The 27,198-nt window shown below is 38.6% G+C and overlaps 1 protein-coding gene across 4 annotated transcripts in view; it reads left to right on the top strand.

The window, feature by feature from the left end:
- Positions 1-26,559, top strand: part of grm8a (glutamate receptor, metabotropic 8a) — a 349,644-nt gene extending 323,085 nt beyond the window's left edge. The window contains exons 14-15 of one of the 4 annotated variants that reach the window (XM_042403440.1): positions 13,424-13,510; positions 26,419-26,559. In XM_042403440.1, the coding sequence (XP_042259374.1) occupies positions 13,424-13,510; positions 26,419-26,483 (152 nt within the window). In that variant the 3' untranslated portion in view covers positions 26,484-26,559. Of the gene's footprint in view, positions 1-6,482; positions 8,411-13,423; positions 13,511-18,774; positions 18,829-26,418 lie in introns of those variants that run through there. The other 3 variants (XM_042403442.1, XR_006093951.1, XR_006093952.1) reach the window with 3 other exon arrangements.
- Positions 26,560-27,198: the final 639 nt, after the last annotated feature.

Below are 27,198 nucleotides of genomic sequence, written 5' to 3' on the forward strand. Positions count from 1 at the left end.
TTTTTTACCGCCTGAGTAGAGCTAATATTGGCTCATTTACAGGATCTCCTGCAGCGTGGCTGTCTGAACTGGCCATTACAATAAAATCAGCAAAAAGAGAAGAAAGTTAAGGCTGATAGCATAATAATCTGCAGATACTCTTTTTCATTTCTCCCTCCCTGTTGGTCATGCTCAGATATCTTTTTTACTGTCTTTTACTTCTCTTTTTTCCTCTGTTTTTGTTTTGTTTCTGCCTATTACTATCACATTTCTTCCACCCTCATCTCTCTTTGTAATAAAAGGGCAATTACTCCCTGAAAGGGGTTAAATTCATGTCTTCACACTCTCACTCAGCCCTCTCATATGGTGTAAAATATGAGTAAATAACATGATCAACATTTATCATCTGTAGCTCTATTAGTCCTGGATGATCAGAGTAAGGTTGGTTATTTTTGGCAATATAGTATGCTGTTCTGAAGACATTTGACAGTTATGAAAGCTTGATTCTAGAGCTTTCTGTATGTCTTCTGCTAGTTTGTGACTGTGCAAGACAGTGTTCATTCATTTTCTTTCTCAAAGATTTAATTTGCTTCTCATTGTTGTTGCCATATGGGTGTACCTCACAGTTGTGCCATTCACTGGAGAATGTATACCTCAGTTTTCCTGTTCTCATTGCCCCAAGTGACCCTGCTTCCTTGCATAATTTGCATCCCAATTTTTTTTTATTTTTAACTATAAGGAATGGGTGAAAGTCTTGGTGAAATATTCAAATTGATTTCTATTCCAGCAGTTAGGTAAGTTCTCATTTGATGCTCCTACACTGCTCCTCTCTCCTGTCCAAGCTGCTCTGCTCCTCTCTCAACACCTGCCCTGTTCTGCTCAACTCTGCATTTAAATGAGGAGAATTGATGAAGGAAAAGGAAAACCTTAATATTAAGTGAAAGCACTGATGGCATGACATGATGATGACAAATCTGAGAACAGATTGAAAATGCATCAAGAGAGTATAAACTTGAACTAGCTTGGCCATTCGGTTTGGTACTTTTACATCAAGAAATTAAATCATGATTGGATTACCTAGTGAACATATTATAAAAGATACAAATGATTTTGGCACATGTGTCTGGCTAAGCTAGATCAGTAGTGATGTCTGACGTGCCTTTTGAAGAAGTTTGTAAGCTTTCTCCTTTTTGCTTCACTCATTTCTTTCTCCTGTCCAGGCTGCTCTGCTCCTCTCTCCTCTGTTCTGAAAATACACACTTTTAACCCAAACCATGGTCTTTCTCTAATCCTAACCAACCAGGTGGCGCTAGTGCCTCTTGGCATCCAAGCAGAGACTGGCGAACCACCTTTGCAGGAAGCGCATGTGCGGTAGCCCCACATTTTTTTTGTTTTGTTTTGGGGTTTTTTTTTACAAGTCTGGTCCACCCCATCTCTGTGTGCTGTGGAGGCATACCTATCAAAAAGTAATAAAAGTTTGGATGATATGGCCATTTAATTTGGTCTAACTTTAGCAATTATGGGCTCCTTGTATTTTTTTTTCCTCCAGAGGCGTAGCTCAGCCGAAGAGGGCAAATGGGCTGTTGCTCGGGCAACTTTAGCCCAGCTTTGTGCACGTCCTTGAAAGAACCGGCCAGTTACATGTCAGGTCGAGCCCTCTCTTTCTTGCTTCCACTTCTGTCTTCTCCTCCCTCTTTCCTTCCGTCCCTCTGCTGTACTTAACCACTCTGTGTCCGTCTCCGCTGTGTTATCCTTATCATAATGGAGGGATTAAATAATGTATTAAGCTGAGCTATATTGCAGATGTCCAAGGGATGTCACGGAGTGGCTTAAACATTGCCTCTATGAATGAATGTTTTAAAAAGGGTAAAGGATCTCTAAAATCCTAGAGGCACCCTGCCAGTTTGGGAGCACGGATAAGTCCAGAGGGCAGGAGACAATTAAACCTGAGGATTTGATCCCTGTAGCTGACGTACCAAGGTAGATGGGGAACTGAAGAGACGAAGAAAGACTAAGCGGACTGAGAGAAAAGACAAAATAGCAGACATCTGGGAAGGCAGAGAAGGACACAGATTGACAGACTCAACAGGTTTCCTTGACACCTGGCTTTACTGTAAAATGCATCACATACCCAGAGGTGATTTAGCTAGATTATATTTAAACCTGGGATTAAAGTACATCTCCGCTATACACACTGCTGAGTTCTCTGACTGAGCACAAGTGTCACTTCCTCTAACTCAAACTTGCGTTGTGACTAACTGAATAAGATATGTAAGAGTTCAGATTTGTTTGAGTAATGTAGCCTCAGATCTTCAATGCATCTTATGTACATGTAAATCTTTATTGTACGTGTTTTTGTGTGCAGTTGCAATTAAGTCAATACAGCTGTAAAGTGTTTAAATACCGTAAAACAGACATAAAAAAGACAGACGAGGTTGAAACAGTAGCAGACAGACTAAATGTGAAGAAGAGGGTAAAAAGGGTCATCTTCTCTTTCTGTCCTCATGTCTCTTGATGCTCATTGAGGAAATAAAACATAGATAAACTGAGAAAATTATCCCTGTGGCACGGACGAGAAAAGACAGCGTGTGTTTACACCGTCACAAATTGTTTTCGTACAACAGAACAGCTTGTTTTGCATTGCGTCTCTGCTTAATCAGTAATTGTATCAGAATATAATAAGAGTCAAGAGACCTAACCTGCACTTCAGTTAGTTAATGCTACAGTCAAAAATACACAGAAGGGATGATGTTAATTTTTAACATGGGTTCAAGTCATTGCTAAAAACTTAATAAGGCTTTAATCATTACATATTTTGTGTTTTTTATAATGATTGAATTATAATGATAATTTTACCATTTAAAAACCTAGATGAGATTTCTAACATGCTGGTTATGACAAAATAATCAGAAGTTATGCTTAAATTTCTGCAAAATAAGCTCAATATTTATTTTCATATTCATGATCAGAAAAAGTGTTGTGTTGAGTCTTTCCCATTATTCAGCTTTAGGAATTATTACCTCACATAAGTTTAGAAATAACTGAAATATTGCATGCATGTGTTTGATGTGAATTAGTTCAAGGTGAATTTAGCCTCTATAGACAAATTTACCAAGCAATGTTATGTTAAATCATGTCCCTGCTGTTTTCTATTGAAACAATCTGCACCTCTCCTGTACTGACATGAATGCATTCCTTTAACTTCAGTTTCAAATGTGGCATTAAATTGCCCTTTTTAGTTCTGGAGTGGTATAAATGTCTCATGGGAATTTATGTTAATATTTGATATGTTAATATTTGTTTTGCTGTCAGTGAATGAATAATGCAGAGAACTGAACTGAGGATTGGCACACACTGGTGTTTTCATTGCTGGATTCGTAATGATTGTTCTCTAAAGGCTTTTATTTCTCCCTATGTGGCCTTTGGTTTTTTGGGGGCTCTGTATAGCCATTAATACTGCTGTTAGCTTCATCACTTATCCAAAAGCACATATGCGCGCACACTTTTATGCAATCCAGCAAACACGGGGTGCACACACTAAACACAGGCAAACATTATTTTTATGGAAATAATATGTTTATTCCTAATATCACAGCACCATTCTCTCTCTCTCTCTTGGCTCTAAACACAAAAGCATCTCATCAAAACTCTGAAGACCATTTTTTCGCATAACATAGAACACACACAATGGACTGGCAGGTTTTCAGTCTACATATGAATGTTACAGCTACATATTCTACTGGGCAGATCAAAGCGCGCAGCAAACAATCTGAGCTTGATTGTAATTCTGTGATAATTTCCATAATCAAAATGATAATAACACACTGCTAATTCTGTATACTTTGGCCTTTATGCTGCAATTAACAATAACAATTGTGATTATCATAATCACATTTGAAAATGCACTGGCCTCAATATTTCACATTTATGCACCTTAAAATGATTTCCACACTGCCTGTAATCTGAACAGTGTATCTGATATTTCTTAGGCCTCAATTGCATGTCCAAATCTTTTTATTTTGTACTTATTTTGACTCATGACATCAGACAGAGACAAATATAGAGGAAGCAATATGCCCAACAGGCAAATACTAAATCGGTGTTGATATGTATTTATTCTATCCCAGTATCCTTAGGAATTACATATAAATTGGAGGATTCTGCACTTCACCGCACTGGATTTAGCACCAGTGCCAACATTCAGTGCTAATGCAGCAAGCAGCATGCTCTATAGGCCAAAAGTAATAGTGTGGAGGTCGAGGTAGTGGATGGCCATGTAGCAAGTCCACAATTTTTATTAACTGTATTCATACTCTAACCAAGTGTTATAGTTGCCTAACCCTAACTATACCTTACTTAAGATTGAGATTATGATAACATAACCTCAATCTTTCTCTAACCTTAAAATGTTTTTCTTCTTGTTCCTTCAGTTGGATGTTTGAGCTTCACTGTGCAGAATGATGTATGTGCAGAGTTTGACAATAGAAGACTGTTTTCACATTCATCTGCTGAAATTGGAAAGTTTCTCTGTGCTCATCTTAAATCTCAGTTCAAGGGGCGGATCTATAGGCATGATTCATTACATAACAACTAGTTTGGAAGCCAGTCATGGTCCAGTATGCAGGCCAGCAAATGAAAAATATTTGCATCTTCATAGATTCTGGATTTTTCAATGAGTGATATTAAGGATTTTAGTTAGATAATTGAACTTTGTGGAAAAACCATGAGAGACGCAAATTATTATTCAAAGCAGTGTTTACAACATGTCTGGAGGGGATATTTAACCATTTTGAAGTTGCTATGTGCATACTGTAGAAAGTATGGATAAAAAAAGTCATTGAATGTAGAAGAAGACGTTCTTGTGTTACGATAGTGTCAATTTAATTCATCAATCATGTATTGATTCAGAAGATGTTTTACAGCGGGGGATGGAGCTGCCAATTACCACAGTAGTAATCATGAAGATCGATACCTCCACCAAGAGCAATTAATTGTAGTTATGTGCATTCTAAAGATGGGGAGTGATACATTTAAAGGTTTAATTGTCACATATGCAAATAATATATGTAGTATAGCAATGCTGTTCTCCCATGTCCTATGCTAAAGTCTAAAAAAAAAGGATTAGAATATAAAGAACAAAAATCCAGGGTTGAACATTATAAACATGTAAAAGAAGTAAAATGTACATATGTCTCAAGTGCATATATGCAATGTGCAAGGAAAGACTGTGCTGGAGGTATGCATGCATACATGCACTTTCCAACATTTAAATTCAAAGAAATACTATTAAGCCTCATAAAACCAGCCCAAAAGATAAACGTTGACAGAGCTGCCACATTTCTTTCTTGTCACCAATCCATTTACAATATAAAATATTAAAAACAAAGATAATTACATTACTCAAACATTTTGTTCATCCTCTAATAAAGAATCAAGGCAAATAAATTGCTGTCTACCTAAATTGCAAAATTTATACCCAGAACATAAAGCAGCTTCGCCCTTCATATTATGAGTTGTGACTGACCACTGTAGCCACATTAAAGTTTGATAGATCTTTGTCTAATGAGGATGGAATATATTTGACCCGTGTGCATGTTCTGAGCCTCCTGTTTAGACTCAGTTGAGCACCGTAAATAAACACTTATTAGCACACTTATTTTTAATTAACAGGCTCAAAACAATAATTTGCATATGATTTTTATTAATATGGAAGTGGGCCACCAGCATCACTCATTAAGTAAATTGAATTCTGACTTGTTTGCTGTTCTCGGTCTGATTTGATATGACATGATAGACCCAGAAGAAAAAGAGGGAGAGAGAGAGAAGGTTAGATATGCAAATAAACAGCTACCACCGTGTAATAAATAAAAACAAGTATCCTCCTGGAGTATGAGGCTTACTGATTTGTTTGATGGTTTCAGTCTCCAGAAACTTTAAATTTTCAAGTATGACTAAATGCTTACATAACTGTAGTTCTTGAAAAAAAAACCTTTATCATTAGGCTGTTGCTAACAATCTTCTATATTGACAATATTTAAATCTAATGTCATGCCAAATAGCAGACAATGTATTGATGAAGTTTAAAATTCTGGTTTACAAGACCCTGTGCAGCAGTTAAGGACACATTAAAGGAGACATATTGTGCTGTTATTTAAATTACTGTTAAATACTGATGTTAAATATCTATGTTAAATATAGTCAAAGTTCCAAAACTCGAGGCTTTAATTTCTTTTGAATGCTTTGTTTGCAAAGGTTTTTTCTACCTTGCCAATGAGCTGATGTTGGTTGGTCACACATGCCATTAAACAGCCATCAGTTCCACAGCCTTGGTTGCTGAGGCTGTTGCTCAGGTTTTTCAATGTGTTGTTCACTCTCCGATTTCGGATCAGATTTTGGCTTGAACATGTATGGATGTATTTGAGGAGTTAACATTTCAAGTAAAGAATGAGAAAAAGCAGTGAAATCCAACTACTATACTTTGTTTCATGATTTTTTTGACGTAGCCTCCTGAGCGACTGGAAGTTGGCGGTGACACAGCTTCTGGAAACTGGCCGTTCAGGACAGAGTGGGCTCATTGGAATCTGTCTTAAAGAGACAGGAGCTGAAACGGCCTTTTTCAGACAGAGGCTGAACTAAGGGGCTGTGTAAAGGATCAGTTTAAGATGAATAAGGAGTTTTTTCACTTGTCAATCATGCAAAGATATTCCAGTAGAACCCCAGATTAAAAATATAGACCTGGAAATGTGCATGATATGTCCCCTTTAAGAAGTTAATGCAGCCAAAGTTGTCAGCTATGCAGTATTTGAACCTCTGATTTCAACAGTAAAAACTGTGCTTTTGCTGCTCTGCTGAGGCGCCTCTCCTCTTTTTATGTTTTTCAGAGTTTAGTTCAATTAGGTTTTGAACAAAAAAAGCTAATAGATTGCTGTAATTCATGAATACCTCCCATATCTTTCGTATAGCTGAGGCAATTATAGGAAACACTGCTAAATCAGCTGAATTCTGGAGGCCTGGTAAGAATATTATCAGGTCGACTTATGCTCTCAATCCTATAGCTGTATACTACTAAAAGTAGAAATTATATTGTCTCAGACAGATGATAAAGGGTAGCTCGTAAAGGCAGCAGAGCTAGATGTATAATAGTCTGGAGATGGGATGGGAATTTGCAAATGGGATTAAAAATCCAAAATTAATCCTCTACATGATAACGAAAAGCTAATTTGAATATTGCTTTTTATGAGGATAGTAGACAAGTATGGTGGTGGAAAACAACTGTTACATGCAGCCTGTTGATTGGAGGAGCTCTAATACTGCAGCTGTGTGATCACGGTGACATTGGTTACATGATCTTGATTCCATATACTGTACTGTGTTTGTGTTTAGTGGCAAGTGACTGTTGTAATGGTACTATAACAGCCACAGCAGCTTGATTTAATAATATTGTCTACTCAGCCTATAAAAACATTTTTGTATGTGTTTGTTTACACAGCAGACTGGAATTTTATTCATGGGTTTATGTTGTATTTTGGTACAGATTTATTATATTTGGCTCACACTTAAACTAAAAACATCCAATCCAAGTACAACAATGCTGTTATATTTTCTCACACAGTGAGACACTAAACCCTTAGTTCACTGCTAAAACGTACTAAGTAGTCTATGCTAATGTGCATGGGATACTCCGGATGGAAACTTTTGTATTGATTCACCTGCACTATATTACATGTTGTTTTCTGCCCCATGATATTTGTAAATATAGATTGGGTTGTAGCAGACAGTGTCGGTGTGTTTCACCCATTAGGGTGAAGAGTCTCATTAAAGATATGTAAGCTAAATGGAAGAAACTTGTTTCATACAGTGACATGCTATAGATTTTTGTCTGTTTGAATCACAAGGAAATAAAGTATAAACAATTAAATGCATCTAATTTGTTTAGTAGAATGCATAAGTAAATTACATTTAGAAAACCCAATTTTTTCCCCAGTTCATTATATGAAATATTGCAGCTTATGGGACTCCCTGTCACATCCACAGTAACAAAGGTTTGACAAACCATGATCCAAGAGTGCAACTTAAATGGTATACTGGCTGACCAGTTTATATTTTCAGTTCATTTTACAGTACACAAATTTATGCTCCACATTTGATGAGACTGTCTTGTCTTTGTAGGGTTCAAATTTAGTTTAAATGTGAATCCGATACTTTTGCAACTTATATAATATTTAGCAATGTAATGATGAAAAGGCCTTATCATCTAAATAATAGTTTTTGATACATATTAGTTAAATGTGGGAGCGTGTTTAACAGTCACATTCTTCTAGCATCACTAATGACTGAATGGCTTTCATTGTGTTTTAACTCCCTTTATGTGTCCACAGCAGCAGGCAAAAAATCCACTGAAAGCTTTGTACTCCTGTGTATACATTTTAGCCCCCCCCCCCCCCCCCCTTGTGTGACCAAGGCAGTGTGTGTATGCGTGTTTGTGCAAGTTATTTTGTGCTGTGCATCGATGTGTGTGTGTGTGTGTGTGTCTCTCCTTGTGTGCGTGCATGCGAGTGTGTAACTGTTTCATGATTGACAGCTCTGCGCTTGTGAGGTTAGTCCACCACTGAGAGGGGACCACTGGAGAGAACAGAAATCAGCATGAAAGCAACAAATTACACACATACATACACACACAAACACAGTTCTATACAGTACGCTGAACTTGATATATACCTCCAGGGGCATACTGTTAGCACACACAAGCCCATGGAGTTCCAGCCCTATAAAATGTTTGCAGTCAACATCATATTCCCATGCAAATGTGCACGCCATACACAGTCACATTTTACACAACACAATATATTTAGATGTGTAAAACTCAATGAAAGGCACCACTGAAAGTCTGAAGTTCCTCTCTGATGCTGGAAAACTCAAAAACTCTGCTGACATTTGTGTTTTTTTTTTCACTGTATCTTACCATTTATTTTAAACAATGCTGTCTCATTCATACTCACTTATTCAAACACACACACTTGTGCGCACACACACGCTTTTTCTCTCTCTCAACCCTGAGGTCAAGTGTGTAATAATGATGTTCCTATGAAACACTCAGATTCAACTACAGTAGCTTTTACTCAACATTTAAAAGCATTCAACCAGCCCATTTTAATTAGCTAATATACTGTTTGCTCATGTGGTGAAAGTGCTCATGAAGCCCATACAATACATTCATTTACAGTCTTCACAAGCAGAATGCACATGCTTTTTTCACCCTTGTTGTCTTTAGAGTTTGCTGCTTGTCACATACTTACATACGTGTTTATAGAAGTGATAACATAACTGTTAATCTTCTTTGATTAATGTTAATGCAATAAATTACTTGAATGACTTATTTTTCCATACATTCTTACAAAATGACATGAATGGTTTTGTTATTGTCCTTGTTTTGAACCACAGAATTTCCCCATATCTGTAAAATCAACTCAGTATATTTCCACTATTTTTGCCACCAACTCTTGGTGTTTAGTAGGTTTTTTATTCTGATTTAAAATTGCCTTTTCAACATCTGGCCATCGACAATGGATGAAAATTAGCCTTCTAGGCTAACTCTGGCTCATTTACAGTTCTTTTTTTTTGTTTACTAATGAGCTTGGTCACTTTCAAATAAATAAATAAAATTTTAAAAAATTAATAAAAACATGGAGTGAAATATATAGGCATTACAAAAAACTGGAAAGACACTTTCCATTTATAGACCGTAAAGTTTAGGCACAAAAACCACGTGATTAGGGAAAGACCATGGTTTGGGTTAAAATGATCACTTGAAATGTGGTGTTGGTTAAAGTTACTTCTTTCTTAGTAGTAGTAACTTAGTAGTTACAGTTTTTAAATGACTGTTGCAACTTGCTGTTGGAAATGTGACTTTTGTGGTTGGAAGTGGGAAGTGAACAGTGGTCTCCTGCAGCTAAGTCCACTTTTTGCAAGTTGGGATCTAACCAGCCACCCAACTTGCCACCCCCGAATATTTGTCACCTTATATAGACATCATCTGAACTGTCATCTCTCCAGGTCATAATTACAGCAGCAGCTAGATGGCATCTGTCACTCAAATGTAGCTATAGGTAATTTTGGCAACTGACATTACAACATATAGTGTTGTTTTTCTTGGGAGGACAGGCTCCATCTAGCAGCTGTAGTTATTATGATCCACAGCAATAGCGCAGTTCAGATGACGTACGGTATACAGTATATGTTGACAATCTTCCCCATACAGAGAATGAGGGGTGGATGGAGGTTTTCCCATTCTACCATTCTATACCTTGAACCCACACCACACGTCTCTCTTACCTTAACAAAGTGATCGTTTTAATCCAAACCATGATCTTTCCCTAAACCTAACCAAGTAGTTTTTATGCCTAAACCTAACCAGACCTTAGCACTGTCGCATCATAACACATAAAACATTTTTAACAGTGATTTGTAATGGTTTCGAGAAGCACAGACAAATGATGTCCTGGCAATTACAGCCAGTAGGGGCGCCAAATCAGAAAACACTCCTATGTGTTGTTCTGGAGTACTTGGTCAAATGATGTATTTGGTCCTTTAATTGGGAGGACTTGTTGAAAATTAAACGTACCATATCTAGTTGCCTCCTCAAAGGAATTTTAAGATGAAAATGTTCTTTTATTTAGCAAGTAGATCTTCAGAGGTCTGTGGAGGTAAAACTGGCAGATTTTTGATATTCATTAAGAATAAAGCCTTTAATTTGCATCTGTGAAGGTAATATCATTCATGGTAATGAATACCCACAGAGGTCCACTCCCTGTATCTGTCCTTCAAAACATCACAACCAAACACATCTCTTTGTGTCCAGACAATTTGTATTTAATAACACTATGCTTATGCTTAGTTGTTGCTATGGAGATTTAAAATAATCAGGAATATTTCATTTGATCCTATGATTTGTCTATTTATGGGTGTCAGTATGTGTAAGCTCACACTGTATGTGCACCCACATGCGTGGGAACTTCAGTGTTTTTATTGCTTCATTGCTGTGCATGTGAGAATGTGAACAGTGTGTGTGGAAGCATAATGTAATATGAGAAAATGTGTGTTTGTGTCTTTGTGTATTTGTGTGTGTGTAATGTGCATGTGAGCGTCTGTGCTTCCCAGATAAGAATATGGTGTTATTGCTGAATAAAAGCCCTTTAGAATCGGCCCTGTGGGAAAAGTGGACACAGTTATCAAGGAGCCAGAGACCCTGACAAGACGTCAAGACTGTAGAAATAATATAACATGAGCATGAATAAAAGAAAACCTTAATAACATTATCAGTGTTTCTTTCATTAATTCTCTCGCTTGCTCTCTTTCTCTTGCACACACTCACTCCCACATGCTTATGACTTATGGCTTTCATACAATACCTATCTTTGACACTCTAAATCTCTTCTTGTGCAGCACTTAAATGGAATCAGAACCTGGAAGAAATGCTTAACTGAAGTCGCTGGATTTTTTTCTGACAACAATCTGAAGGTTTTTAGTTTGAATGTGTTTTCCTGCCCTTACAAGAACCCAAAATATTGGGTAAAAAAACAACAGGATTAAACAACAGGCCACGACTGCTCTTACAGTAGCTAATTCTTTAAAACCAGCTATTTCCAATGTTACACTTAAATGAATCCTACTTTCAGGTATGTATGTGTGTTACATAAGCAATATACATGGCAAGGAGGCAGACACAGAGTGTATTACCATGCCAATACCATGGCCACTTAGAGAAAGGGTTGTGTGGTAAGTTTAACTGTTTAGGTCTGTGTCATCCATGGATGTATAAAGAGAACTGGATACAATGTCGGAGGCGGGGCCCAGTTCATTCCTATGAAAGTTGCACAGGGCGCATTAAGCCCAAAAAGTTCGACTTCTGGGTATAAAATTACCTGGATCTTCTGGGATCATTGGGCCCATAGAGCAATTGTGCAGCTCTTCTAGACTGTCAAAATGTGATCGGACTGAATGGATCAAATTCTGATAGTGAGACAAGTCATTTCGCAGGGGCTGTGATGCTCAAAAAAATTATCTGCTGATTTACAGATGTCTCTTTCGCAATGTAAGTCTATGGGAAAAAGTCTTTTTGGGCCCAATAGCGTCACATGACGTTGTAATTACACAGTTTGGCTGCTATGTCAAATTGGTTTCACAGCCCGGCGCTGTTCCTGGGGGCTTGGTTTCACCAGTGAGCATTTGAAGCCCACAGTAGTCTGCGCCATCCTTTCCTTTTGGATCCAGGACCGTCCAAATAAGGAGTGCAGGGTGTTGCCTTTCACACTCTACAGATAGGCCCGACACCTTGGACGAAGCAAATGCTAGCTTACTGGGAACACCAAGCAGTGCACACTTGGGCTAACGTTAGCTACTTCAGCTGAAAAGTCCTAACAGGGTAGGCATTACAATCAAGTAACATTCAACTTACCAAAATATATTATAATCACAGCTTTCCATTAACACCCTCACAACAGACATCAAAACTGACTAATAAGTCTTAAGATCTCATTAACGGAGCAATAATATCCAAAATGACCACTAGCACACTTATTAGAGGGCCAAAATATAACGAGTGAAACCATAATGAATCTTTGAAAGAAAATGATTGACTTAATATTGCTAGGGAGAAGTTTTTGAAAACTTTGAACTTTTTTGAAAGGAGTCAATTGAAGCAAATGATTTATTGGAGCCAGCATCTAGCAGCTGACGGTGGCATTTTAAGGTGCTTCTGCATTGACTTCAGCCTCAAGCCATGGCAGTGGTGCTTGGTTCAGACAGAATGCAAAGCTTATTTTAGAGGTGGGTCGATTGCTAATAAAGTCAATTGAAAGACACAAGTTGAAAATGTTTCAACTTGCCTTGTATCCTGGGGCTTTAAAGAACGTGCTTCATAAACTTACATAGATGAAAGGAAAAAGGAGAGACTGGAGGGGAATAATTGAAAGAACTGGAGTCTGGCGAGTTTTGAGTTCAGTCAGGTGCTGACCAGAACACAAACCCACAGGCACGGTCAGTGCGTCCGTTCGTAGATAGCTTACTGCTACTAAACTGGAATGGCTGTTTGGGGCGAAGAAACAGGTGAACAATCACAGTCCAGTGGTCAAATATGCATTTGAACACACCTTTAGAAAGATGGTTAAACTGCTGACCAGAACTATGTTTGAGGTGTCCTATTAAATTATTTGAACAGACACCTTCCAGCTAATCGGAGACTAGTATTTACCATGCCCCTGGTATAAATAGTAATAGTAAGCTGGAAATGTAATGTCTGATGAAATATTGTCTAATTATATGCCATTGTGGTACAATGTATGTATGTGATACGATAGTATAATGTATTGCATGAGATGTGAGACATGTCTGTGATAAAAGGCTATGAATAAATTTTACCCGGTTTTCATTTTGTTTTGTTGTTTAGAAGAAGACCGTTGGAGGAAGAGGGATATTCATCAGAACAACAGAGGCAACAGAAAAAGAGATGAGATGCTGAGAGCAGCTGGAACAGGTTTGGAAGTTCTTGGAAGTTTTTTTAACCTTTCATTAAGCCGAGACGCACAAGCTGCCGAGTTACCCATGCTTGCTGCTACCATGTCAGCCCCATATCCTCTACTGCATCCAACCATGGCTTGTCTTCTGCTGCTATCGCTGAGTCTATCCACACTGTGAACATTACATCACATTATTTACTCCATGATTCTTCGTATCAATTCGAATTCCAAATTTGAATTCCCTCAAGCAACAACTTCTTAATGCCAAACAGGCACATGGTGAGGCAAGCATTGAAAATGTGCTGTTTACCAAAGGCCTTGTACAAAGTCTTAGAAATTCATCAACTCCTTCATGACACAGATTTTAACTATAATGTTCTAAAATACTACTTTTTTAAGTTAAGTATTAAGGTAAATAGATCAAAAAGATGTTTAAGCCCAGTATGAACAGATGTTCAGAGATTGGTTCACTCTGTCTCTCTGGCCTGCGTGTCACCACCGTCACATCCTCAGTGACTTTTGGTAGCACAGCTGCACCTACTGCCTCTCCAATAAGAGGATACTTTATTAACACTTTGAGCAGTCTTTGGGGAGTTTCAATGAACTCTGTGCCCTCCACAACCTTTTCAAATCAAATGTTCCCTTTTTGTGTCAAATAAAGTGCAGTAGAAGAATTCCAGGGTGTGAATAGAAATAGTTTTGGCCATGCACCTGTGGGTTTTCTTATGTAACGTAATTATTTCTTTTGTGCCATACAAAACATTTCTTCACAAAAATTCCGATTCAGTACTTTTAGAATAATACTGAGGGATAATAACCCAATCATCTGTGGATGGTGAAGTGCATCTGAATTCAGGTTTAAAAGAAATGTTCAGGAATTTTTGCTCAAGTTTGGCTTTAACTGAAAGTGTGTCTCATTCTATAAAAACTGCATATTCTAAACTTATAAAACATATTTTGTTGATTATCTCTGACCATACCACCATGAAATAATAATAATTAGCTATACTTTTTTGGGTACATCTTTAAATAAGTCTTTTTTTCTATTGTCCACGGTTCACATTCTAACATTGAAATATTAAAGACATACTGTTTGGTTTGGCTTTAAAAGAAAACACAGATGGAGCATTTTCAAAACAGCCTGACCTTACTCAACTCCTGAGAACAAAATGATAACTCAAAGCAAAAGAAAAGGACACTGAGATGGATTTCCTGTCTCAAGCAAGTTTCAAGACTTAAGTTGCCTTTTACAGTATATTGTACTAAATAAGATGGAAACCAGGGGCAGCCTGGGAGGTAGCAGAAAAGTATTTATTAGTTTAGGTTTGGTCTGCTTTGGGGAATGGTTGGCATGAGTTGTCTACAGGATGCTTGTAGTGTGTCCAAAGGCATTTAGTCTACACTATTTTTTTTTTACTAGAAATGGTTTTAAATAAAACTTTGTAGCCTAAAGCCAGCACAATGAGAAGTGGTTCTTGGTTTAAAAATTCCTCTTTCTCCACAGTTTCAGCCATTGCCCAGCTGTTTTATCACGTTCTACAAAAATGATGGAAAAAGTAATTTAACAGTTTTGATTGCCCTGCTATGATATGATTCCTTAACTCTTGAATGTGAGATCCATGCAGGTCAGCAGCGGTGTGCACAATAAGGTGAGGGAGCCCATGTTCAAGTTGTTTCTGCTGGCAGATCTGCTCAGCGTTAACAGCACAACAGCCGCTGGAAAGCAAGGTATCTGGCTGAGCAGTCTGATTCACTTACTGGAAGCAGCAACTAGTTTTCAGCTCAGCAGCATCTTGGTTGCAGGAGACAAGTCTCTAGTGAAGGTTCAAATAATGCAGCTTGTGTGAGACCCATTGGTTTCTCAGCGCTCCACAAACTATTTTTTCTTAAGAATTTAAGAGCAAGCATGCTTTTAAGAATCATAAAATCTACATTTTTTCATTATTATTCTTTTGGGGCATTTCATGCTTTTATCAGACAGAAATAGTGGAAAAATGCAACAACGGACCCCAGTAGGACCAAGCGGCAACTACTACAGCTTGAGGCTGAAGCCAATGCGGAGGTTCCCTTAATGCCACCAATGGCTGCTAGATGCTGGCTCCAAAAAATCCCTGGCTGCATTTGACTCCCATTCAAAAAGCATCAATTTCTCACTAGAAATACTAAGTCAATCTTTTTTTTTCTCCAACAAGTCATCATGATCTCAATCACTAAATTCGGGCCCTCTTATAGGTTTGCTGGTGGTCATTTTGGAAATTATTGCTCTGTTATTAAGATTTGAAGACGTATAGTAGCTCTGATGTCTGTCGTGTGGGCATTAATTGACAGCTGTGATTGACAGCTGACTCACCTGCTGCTCTCCATGGCTCTGGAAGTCGAGTTGGACTATTGTTGCAATATTTTTGTAAGTGTTACTGTTACAAAATTACTTCACCTGCCCGGTTAGCACAGTTTAACTAAAGTAGCCAGCATCAGCCCAAGAGTGCAGCACTCTGTGTTCCCAGTAAGCTAGCAGGGCATGTTTCCAGGGCCTGAAAGGTGACACCTTGCACTCCTTATTTGGAAGGTCCTGGATCCAAACAGAGATGATGGCGCCGACCACAAGCAGCAAATTTGGGCTTCAAACCGGCTCCAATGAAAAACAATGGGTGATATCACACCTTGCTATGTCAATCTTTATATACAGCCGATGGACAGGACTCAAACAAGGGACACTGGCTCATGATCAGCGCCCCAAAATCTACATTTTGAATGAGTTAAAGTCCTTCAAGGGTATCTAGGATAATCTTAAATAAAAGACTGGAAATCTGTTATGTGACAGCATAAGTGCTTTATGCTAATCGCATTGTTAGCCTGATATATACTTATTAGTTTTCATGCTCTTATATTAAACTGGCAATATCAGTTAGAAGCTAGCCAGCTAGTTAATTAAGATGACTTCTTGCATCAATGTTACACTGCAGAAAAGCTTCAGTGATGTGGTATCTGATTAAAGACTGAGACTGAACCATTAAAACCTGCACAAGTCACATGGAACCGAAATGATTTGTGCATTCATTTAGTCACTCTTGCAGTACATATTCTCATAAGCTCATATTTACAAAAAACAATACAAAAAGGGAATAATGCATATGCAACTAATCTGCATTAGCAAAACATATTTATAGGGAAATTTAATGTAATTCAGATTGTATTTATCTTCAGCCAGAAATTTTATATTGAACATATCTGCAGAATGTTTGCTGCCAAAGACTGCCAGCTGGTTAGCCTAACATTGACTAATTGAAACCTAAGTGCAGTTAAAGGTAGAGTCAGTGATTCTGGAGAAAGATTGTGTGCGATGAAAAAAAATCTGGTGTTCATACACAGGGGGAAATCGTCAGAGCAGCTGTCTGTGTGAGGACATGACAGTCTCCCATCTCCAGCACCTATTGAATAGCGGGGGAGGGCTGGTGAACTGGAGAGAGCGAGGTCATGGCCAATTCACATAGAAAGTGTTTTCTCACAGCACAGATACGCTTCCTTTTTTTTAATAAATCAATCCACACTGAATCTGAGACAGTCTCACAGAGACCCCCACTGTTTCTTTATGCTCTGAGTCTGTCTCTGTCGCGTTTAGTGAAGCGTAATCTGAGCAGGCAGCTGTTTAAATCACACAAATATTCTGCTGTATGTGTGTTTTGAACTTATTAACTGTACCAATGAATCAATAAATACAAACACTGTTGATTTCTTCCCGTGGAGCCGACATACAAACTATTTTGGTTCAATAAATTTTTGCTGTCAGTCAGCCTGGTGAAGGCAGTTTGGTCGGCTGCTGTCCTCCCAGCTCTCCAGGAGCTGCTGCTGACAGACAGCTGCTTCTGTGGACAGAGATGCTGAACACAGGTTGAGTGAGAAGTAGGGAGGACGCAGAGAGGTGGAGAGTGTGGATGGATTGTTGTGCTCACGAGACAATTTTTTTTTTCCACTCTTGACAATGTGTGCAAGGAACAAAAGTGACTCTGCAGCTGACGCATCGCTCTGGATTCCACCATATTTCTCTTTTGGTCGTTGCCTTGGCAATACACATCCATGAATTTGAGGGGAATTCTGAAGGAGCACAAAGGGAGGTGTGTATTTGTTTGTGTTAGTTAGTTTAGTTCAAATACCAACAATCTTTCTCCAGAATGGCTGACTCTACCTTTGAGGTTAGACAGCTAAAGCCTGCTCTCGGTTAAGGGTTTCAGAAAGACGATGTTAGTGGTTAAATAATAAAAACATCAATGCTAAGTACTAGTATGAGACACAGTCCTAAGCTGCTGATGTCAAAGGCAAGTGCTTAATCCACCACTAACCTCCACACCTTTATCTTTAGCTGTAGGATACTGTATGAATGACACACTGGCACAGAGGGCTTGCTGTGAATCAATAATGCAGAATAACTGCATATGAACTTCATTTGAAGGAGACAGGGCTGGCAAAAAGACAGGTGATGAGAAGTGTTTTAAGAACTGAATTTGGGGGTACACATCCCAGAGGGCTATTTAATGATCACCGCAAATTTGCTGAGCCCTCTGCTTTGCCTGTTATTTTTGTTATTTGTGTTCATATTTCCTGCCATTTTTTTCCAATCTATACAATTTTAATTCTTTACTTAGTCAACTGGCTACTATATCAAGCTGTAATGTTTTCATTATTCACTCAGTCTCTTTCTCCTAGAGGCCTCTCTTTGGTGTACCGCTGCTACAATGGGCTCTCAACGAAACAGTTGAAAAAAATGTTCATCTCTTATCATGAGGCAGCAAATTAATATTCCAAAAGCCTTCTGTGTGTGTGTGTGTTAATCTTTTTCATTCTGTCAACATGTGTCTTATGTGTGAGCGTATTAGCATGTCTGTGCAGAAATTGTGTGTGATAATGATGCAGTGCTTTTGGCAGCTATTTGCCTCATAAAATAACGGCCATCAAAGGTCCTCTTGTGTCATTTATTATTGTTTTCCCATCAATTTTGACTCATTAACTGACCAAATGAAATTCATTATTATAAAGATTTTGTATTCACTCACCTGTACCTAGACATACATGCATATTTACATATTAATTTATTATTGATAGCCTATTACTGAATGAATGCAGTGAATACCATACCGTCGGCTGGCTCTGCTGCTGAATGCTGTGCAGTGGTCTGGCTTGCTTCTATTTTTCTCTGTTTGTTTATCCTGATTTGTGTCTCTGTTTCTTTCACCTTCTCTCTTGCTAACCTCATGTCTGCTGCTGGCTCTCTTTATCTGGAATCCAGTAGCAATGTTGGCGAACAAGCTGATTTGGTTGGCTGACAGACCGGGTGAGGGAATGCCTGGCCCGCCAAATATTTGGGTGACTTTTCTGACTGGCTGAATGGGATTTTTGGCTAGGTTGTTGACTGGGAGCCTGGCTGACCACCAAATGACGTAGGCTGCTTTGTGGCTGACGGAGATGCTGGTTCTCATCGGGCCTGCAGCATAACTGGGTGAGTGAAAGCCTGTGTGACACTCACCATGTACTGTATTGAATAAATGAGTATTTGTCTGGCTAACTCTATGGCTAGCAGACTATGTACTGTAGTTTGCTGACTGCGGCTTCCTGTTCATATCTGAGTAAATACTAAGTACAAACCTTTTAATAGAATAGCTCACAGGTTATACAGTGCAGTTGAAAGTAAAGTGTCATTTCCACTTCCCTTTAAAACCTAAAATATATTGTGTAAGTGTTTGTTTTAACAGTCAACTAGCTACGTCCACAATCCACAGCGCTGCTTTGGATCTTTTACAAGTTTGACATGTACTTGACATGAATGCACAGTATTACAGTATTTGTTAATAGTCATAATAAAATGGTTCCTACTTTCATGTAGAGATGTTGCTTAGTCATTCACAATTTCATTCTGTGGCAGAGGCTTTCTGCTCACTTTGGGGCACCCAGAGTTTAGCTTTCCAGCATCTGACTGATACAGCCAAGTGTTTACGCTATAATAACCACTCACTGATCTCCAGCAATGTGTCTTTCCAGCTTAAACTCTACTTAGTGGTATGACTGGGTGTCAGAAGTATTTACATTATTTTAAACGATCATGCTGACACAAATGTGAATGCATCAATAATCATCCGAGAACAGCTATAAAGTGCAACCCACTCATGATTCTTACAGTAGCACCAGTTTTTTGCAAGAAAATGTATGGTTTAATCTGTTTTTTACAAGTCAGTCAGGGTCATTTTTTAACACAGCCTAAATGGAAAATCTTTGTTTGTCCTGCAAATTGGCTTTCTCTGCCAGGTGTATGCATTTGATTTAGCAGGCGTTGGATCAATAACAGGCTTTTGTTGTGAGCATTTGTCTCTCTGCTTTTCAGTTAGTGAAGAAATGCTGAGTCAAGAAGCAAATAATGCTACTTAGGATTGTTTCCCCAGTCTGCAGTTGATTGAGCCACTTACGCGCGTGTGTGTGTGTGTGTGTGTGTGTGTGTGTGTGTGTGTGTGTGTGTGTGTGTGTGTGTGTGTGTGTGTGTGTGTGTGTGTGTGTGTGTGCGCGTGTGCGTGCATGCAGGCTGATTCCATTTAGAGTCCTCTTACAATCTAATGAGTTGTTTATCTCTGCTGTGTGATGACTGGATTGTTCAGGTTAAATGAATGGGCTTTTTTCTTTCATTCTCCATTTGTCCTTTTGCAACACCTTATTTTTATTTTTACGCAATTCACACAACACTGCCAATACCAGTCTTCTTCAAACACACCTCCAGGGCTGTAAAATAAAGCCAAAGTGGAAGTGCCAAAAACTGCAGTTCCTCAAATGGCCACTTGAGGCTGGCTCCAAAAGTGAATCAATCCCCATAGACCCTCATGTTAAAATGCCCAAATTTACAGCAGAAATTAATATGTTTACAACCTGGTAGAAAAAACAGTTTTGGTATCTATAGCTAATTTCCCTGCTCATGACAACAATACAGGGAGTGAACTTTTATATAACTCACCCGTTTAAATTTTATTAAGGCTTAAAGTTACGCATAATTAAGTGCGTGGCTGCAAGTCACTACCATGGCAACAACATTAGTTGGGTAACATTGCACTACTGTTATCTCATCTTGAAAATGAAATTGCTGAAAGCCTGTAACAGATTTACTGTCTTTGCAGTAAATTGCCATCGTGGCTCCTTTTTCATACATATACAATACCATGAGATTTTATAGGAAAGGGACTTCTCTTCTTTGTCTCTCAGTTTCTTCCTTCTTTTTCTCTTAAATTATACAACTTCAGGTCACTCACTGCCTTCTTTCTGACAGAATTTGGGTTTGTATTAACTGGTTAACTCTGAATATACTCTATCTTTCTTTGTAAATGTGTGGAGTTGGAGAGAAAAAAACAAATACACTTAACAACCTAGAAGAGCAACTCTGGTGAATTGCCTTTTTTTTTTTCTTTTTTTTTCTACAAATGTCTTTGCACATAAGCTCTCAAACTCTCAATTTCTACTACTCCTCAACATGTGGAAGAACATCCGGATAACAATACTGCTGTTTAAGAAATCTGTAATTTCCAATTGAGTCAATGTCTAGAGACAGGCTTTATTTGTCCTCTGTAACAGCATGTTTTGCAGAAGGTATTGCAGTGAGAGTATTTATCAGTGTCCTGCAGCCTTGACACAATTTGTATAGACAACACAGTCCTTGGGGTTTTTATTCATTACTGTTTTCTTGGTGCCAAAATATGTTTACGCCCATAGGTGTCATTTGCACTGGGAACACTGGGGACCTGTCCCTACAACTTGGCCAACTTTGTTTGCTTTTTAAAAGCATAATTTGTTACTAATGATCTGAAACATATATTGCACCAAGAAACGTTAACTAACAAATGAGAACACTTAGAGAAAGGTTTATTTGCACAATAAGAAAACATACAATGCAATGTAAATATAGAAGAAACAAATGTGCATTGTCCAAAAAATGTAATGTAAGTTAAAAAAAATCCCATTAGTTTACTGATTCTAAAATGACCCCAAAACGTGCATGCGCCTATCAGTAACTTCAGTAAATTCATGACACAGTTTCTTCTTGTCCAAGTTCTCTCTCTGTGAACATGACAAACAACCACGCTGTTGAGTGGGGCTTGTGACACTGAAGAGCAAAGCAGGTCTTCAGGTGTCTGAAGGCACTGAAGCTTCTCTCCACCTCAGCAGATGAGGCAGGGACAGGAGCAGAGCTAGACCCTCAGCACAGAGGGGGCTGAGCATTCTCGAGGGGCCCTTCTGATAAAGTCATTTTAAAATTCACAACTGTAAAATAGCAGATATATCCTATCCATAAACATAAATTGTCTCTCATTGAGCCAAGCAAACCTATGTCAAAGAAAATATACATACAAACAGACAAAGCCACTTTGTCAGACAAGCTTGTTCTGAAGAACAAAAGAAGAAAACAGGTTGCCAGTCGCGTTCAAATGTTTCAGCACCAAGGACAGCTCACAGCACACTACGTGCATTGATTTATAAACGGTTCAGCACCACCGCCGATAGATAGCGACAGGCCAGGTACACTGTCTCAGTACTATGTCTTTCTTACACAGGAATAACATAAACATAAAATAGACACTGTGGTCTACAACACTATACAAGGCCTATTCATTCAGTCATAAAGCAGACAGTCTACAACACCACAGGCAGTAACACAGACAGTCCCTTTTTAAAACTTCATCCTCCTCTTCTTCATTGTGGCAGACCTGCCAACCATTTTGTCCTTGTCAGTGTTTATGTCCTGCTCAACACTCAGCAAAGTGAAGTTGGATAGTCCAGCCTCATCTATGCAGAAATGCAAATAGCTCTTAATGAGCCTCAGATGGCTGAAACTCCATCCTGCGAGATTCATTCACTACAAACTTAAGAGGCCACAAATATCTCATATTGGCTTAAGTGAAGTTAGTCGTAAACTTTGAATCACTGCTTCTGCAGTCTTCACTTCTTGTGGGGTCAACGAGCAGAAATATGGACAGCGCCACTCTGCAATTGCAACCCACATTGTGGTCAGAGGAGGGATTACTGTGGTGACTGACGAGGGCAAACACGCTTAACTTAAAAAACACATGCAAATGGACTGATTAGCTTGCTAGCTAGCTAGAATAGCTTGCAAACATATTAAGATCATTGCATCTCATTTGCCAGATTTTACAGCACATAATAAAATGACTTACACTACAGTGCTGCTTGCTTAAGTAGTTTCTAATGTCTCTTACCTTTTTCCACTTGGACATTGTGCAGTTTAAGTTGTTGTAAATTAGGCTACTGCACTTTTTTTTTTAAAAATGTGTAGCTAGCTACTGTACTTTGATTATCATGTGGCGATTTATGAATTAATTGTGGAATTTTAAAAGAATGAATTAAAAAATAAGTGATTTGAGTTTGTTTTAAAATTAATATAGGCAAATAAACAGAAATAATCTAATCCCTGCTCTAGTTTAATTCATGTTCTCACATATCAATATTTAAACCTTATGCTTAGTATGAGTCATGATTGGTTGAACTTGACTCATGAACTCTTGTAGACTCTGTTTCTCCAATTTTAAAAAAAAGTATGCAGCATCAAAACAACATGGCAGTTTAACTAAACAACTAAAGGTAAGGTTGATTTATTATATTTAACTTATGTTGTTAACATTATTCCTTCAGTTGATTCTATTTTGTCATATTGGATATTGTTATTGCTGGGCTGACTGACATGCGCTGATGCTTTTTTTGTTCAATTGACATGGTGTTGCAGCTGTGGATGTGATGCATATGGATGACTGTTACTTGTGTGGTTGATGTGCATTTTATTTTCATATTGTTGACTCTATGCCCTTCTGATGCGCTGTTATACATTTTTTTTCTCACCGTAATTATCTACTCTGACCTCATATTGATCCCAGCATTACATTGCCTAAAATTGCATATGTTTAAGACCGTTTAAAAATGTTTTTTCATCTGAGCCCTTATGTCTCCACCACTTTTCAACACAAAGTGATGTCCTTGTTTATGCCCAAGGCCTTCTCAGCATCAGGTCCCATCGCCTCTTAGTCTTTGAAGTATGTCTTTTCCTGAAATAGGAGGGAAAGAACCCTTCTTGTGTTGTGTATGTGTTCTGTTGATGTGTCTGCTTTTCTTTATTTTCAAGTAAGGGGCAGTATGTATTAGATTGTTTCTCAGTTGAATGTGTGCATTGATACAGGTAGATATGACTTGAAAATAGTTGGAAACAGGAATGTATCCATTGTCCATCCTCCACTTGTGTCTCAGAAGGATTTATAAGGAAAGAAATTTCCAAGCGTACAGCAACTTTTTCATGAAATGACATTTCCCATTTATCCCCTATTAACATAATGGAGTTGGGAAAAATGGGAAGACAAAGTGATGGATGGTGGAGATTATTACATCATGCATATGCAATACCAAACTTAATAAAACAGGAGAGATAGAGGAGGGCTTGAGCTTTTGCACAAAGCCATAGAATACTTAACGCATAGGCCTTTGCCCCCTGTAACTTTGCTTCAAGGTACATAGTTGGCCCAAAGGGCTTCTGCTTTTCCTGTTTACAAAATATGTATGCTTTACTGAATTTTTGTGTTTATTCTTTCCTTTTTTTCCTCACCATTTTCCCCCTTTTCACATGCTCTTACAAAGTCATTTCCCTCACTGCATGCATTCATCTTGCTGTTCTGTCCTTCCTCCTTCCTTCTTTTCTCTCCACATTCCCATTCCTCCTCTCTGTCTCTGCACAGTTGCATTAATTTCCCATCGGAAAATTTACAATGCAGACACACCCCGACAGTGACCGAATCGGCAGTGTGAGCCAGAGAGATATCAAGTAAAATACACTTCTCATTACACCGTAACAAAGCCAGGTAAGAGGAGGTGTATTACCATGCTCCCTGACAATAGCAGATATATGTTTGGTGCATCACTAAGCTCTTGCAGCAACAGGCAGACAAGCATATCAAAATCTTATTAAGAGCAAGACATGAATTTCTCAAACTAATCCATTCTCACCCCTGGTGTTCTGTTTCTGTGAAACCAAATTTTAAATTACTCAGCTGTTGGTTCTCACACCTCCACCCCTCTTTCGGTTTTCACTGCAGTTTGCTATACTAAAATATTTCATTTTTATGGTTTCTTTCTCTATATTTTCTCATTCTCTGTCTCCATTTCTCTTTATCTAGTTTGCATTTTTCTCCTTTTGCACTGAAGTACTTACTGTCTTTCTGTCTTGTTGTATCAATTAGCTATTTTTTTTTCTCTGTGTGTGCATTATCTGTTTTTTCTCCTTCCATCAGTTTTCTTTGTGTTTCCTCTCTGTACAATCTTCCGTTTATTTCTATTGGCTCACCCCCTCTTTCTATGCTCATTTCTGTCTTTCTTTTTCTGTCTTTGTAATGAAACTGCCTTAAGTGCCCATGAATCTGATTTATCACTTTGCTTTCCACTTTTTTCTGAGCAACTTAGTTGACACAGAGCAGTGACAGATTTCTTGGCAGTGCATCAATTAGACTTGTCACACAGCTGAGCTTGGCTCTTCTCTCCATGAGATGTCAACCTCTCTGTGATCTTTCTGTGATCGTTCTCACACACACACACATACAGACTAGCTCTTGTCCTCTTGGATTTTTCCTGGTCAAGGCTGTGTAGCTGCTGTGTAATATACCCAGGAAAACTGGCACGTAGCCCTGGCGATCAAGCAGAGCAGGATTCACCAACAAGACATGTGACACATTCTCACAGACTGAAACATCGAAATTCACAGACCAGCTGTTACATATCAAGCACTCATAAATGTATAGTATGTATATATTTTAAACTAATTAATACGTAAATGGTACTTTATACGGCTCAAAAGTAAGACTATGACTGCTCTAGATTATTGTGTTTTGACTGACCTGCACAGGAGCTTTTAATTCTGAACTTGATTGATTTTAGCACAGAATCCATAAACCAGAGCCATGGAGACAATGGTAGATCCCCATTTCCTCCATCTGTGAAGACACCCCACACAGGATGACCATTTCCACCAACATATGCTGTTTTTTCCAGTCTTAACTTCTAAGTAGCAGCACATATTGAATGATGAGTAAATACAGAGGACATCTGAACAATGCAGCCAACCCCTCCAATTCCCTCAAGAAAGCAATTTCTTTTGTGTTCCTGTACCAAAACAGAAATGCACATCCATCAAAAAAGGTTTACTTTGCTAATGTATAGTGCAATTTTCTTTGAAAAGGAGAGGGAAGGGAGGAAGCTAGATGCTAAATTTGGTTAAGATGGTGGATAAACAGAGACAAAAAGGGCATCAAGGACTGTTGGGTTTGCAAAGACAGCTGAAGATAAGTAAGGTGAGGTTCAGGTGAGCCATGGCTCTGCACTGACATTTTTTAAAATTATTATTTCTCCCATTACATGTGACTTGATGGCAAAAGATTCAAATCCTAAAAGATCACAAACTGCACAATTATATCTCCCAAATGTTAACACCAACCAGCCCAGACTGTAATGGAATCAGACCAACTTGGTTGTAATGGGCAAATCTTTAAGTAATGTTTTTTTAATTTTCTATTTCTTGTTCGCTGTTTTTCTTTCACTACCACAGAGACTCTTTCCCTCAAAAACATACACACACACACTCTCTCTCTCACACACACACACACACACACACACAGAAATACACATCAAAGAGTCTCATGAGGGATTTTCAATGCTTTAGGCTCCTCTTTACCCTTGGCCTCAGAGCTCATTAGAGGCACACTCCTGCTCCCTACACACACAAACACACAGTACACATGTACTTGAGGTGAATGCACGGGCACAGACACCCATACGCAGACATATGCAGAGGTATGCTCAGACACACATTTACTTGCTCCCTCTCTTTTTCTGTCTCTCTCCCTTCTGACAGCCCAGCTTGTGTTAAGAAGTCTACAGAGAGCGAGTATGAAAACAGCCAGGCGAAGAGTTAAATGACTGTGGGATTTCTCCTAACGTCAGTTAGAAACCCCCACCGGTCAGCAAAACCTGCTCACACATGTCAAACTGTCTTGTTAGCCAGCCACCTGTGTGTGTGTGTGTGTGTGTGTGTGTGTGTGTGTGTGTGTGTGTGTGTGCATGTGTGTGTATGTACATGTATTGGATATAACTGTCTGGTCATGTAGTCTGCAACATGTATGTGTGTGCAAGAGTGCATGGTAGTGTTGTGAATGGGGTGGTTGGATGATTTGTGGTAGAGCAGAGAGAGGGGCACTCAGGTACATGTGGGGTTTCGAGATTTACTCAAAGAAGAAACTCAGGGTAAAAGATAAATGAAAAAATAACAAAAGACTTCAGCCGACAGGGCTGACTAAACCTCAAACTGCATTACTAAAGTACAGATATAAAAAGGTTTTAAGTGCTTAGTCCAACAGAGAAATATTAGTCAGTTATACTGTGTGTTACCCTCAGTCTCGATCTTCTTGTGAATCGTATCCATACGTGCAACAATTGTAATTCACACTTGGCACAGCTCAACTTGGATTTAGCAGAGCTGCGAGGACAGTGCAAAGGTGATTTATGTAGGGTTTTTGGAATTCCATATGTGTGTATCATGTGCCAAATTTCTAAACAGTCATTCGAGACACAACAAAGGGGTTCGCAGACCCATATCACACACAGATATTTCATTTTTATTTTGCTTAACTTGTCC

The sequence above is a fragment of the Thunnus maccoyii genome, chromosome 23, assembly GCF_910596095.1.
Source record: "Thunnus maccoyii chromosome 23, fThuMac1.1, whole genome shotgun sequence".
NCBI classification, from domain to species: domain Eukaryota; kingdom Metazoa; phylum Chordata; class Actinopteri; order Scombriformes; family Scombridae; genus Thunnus; species Thunnus maccoyii.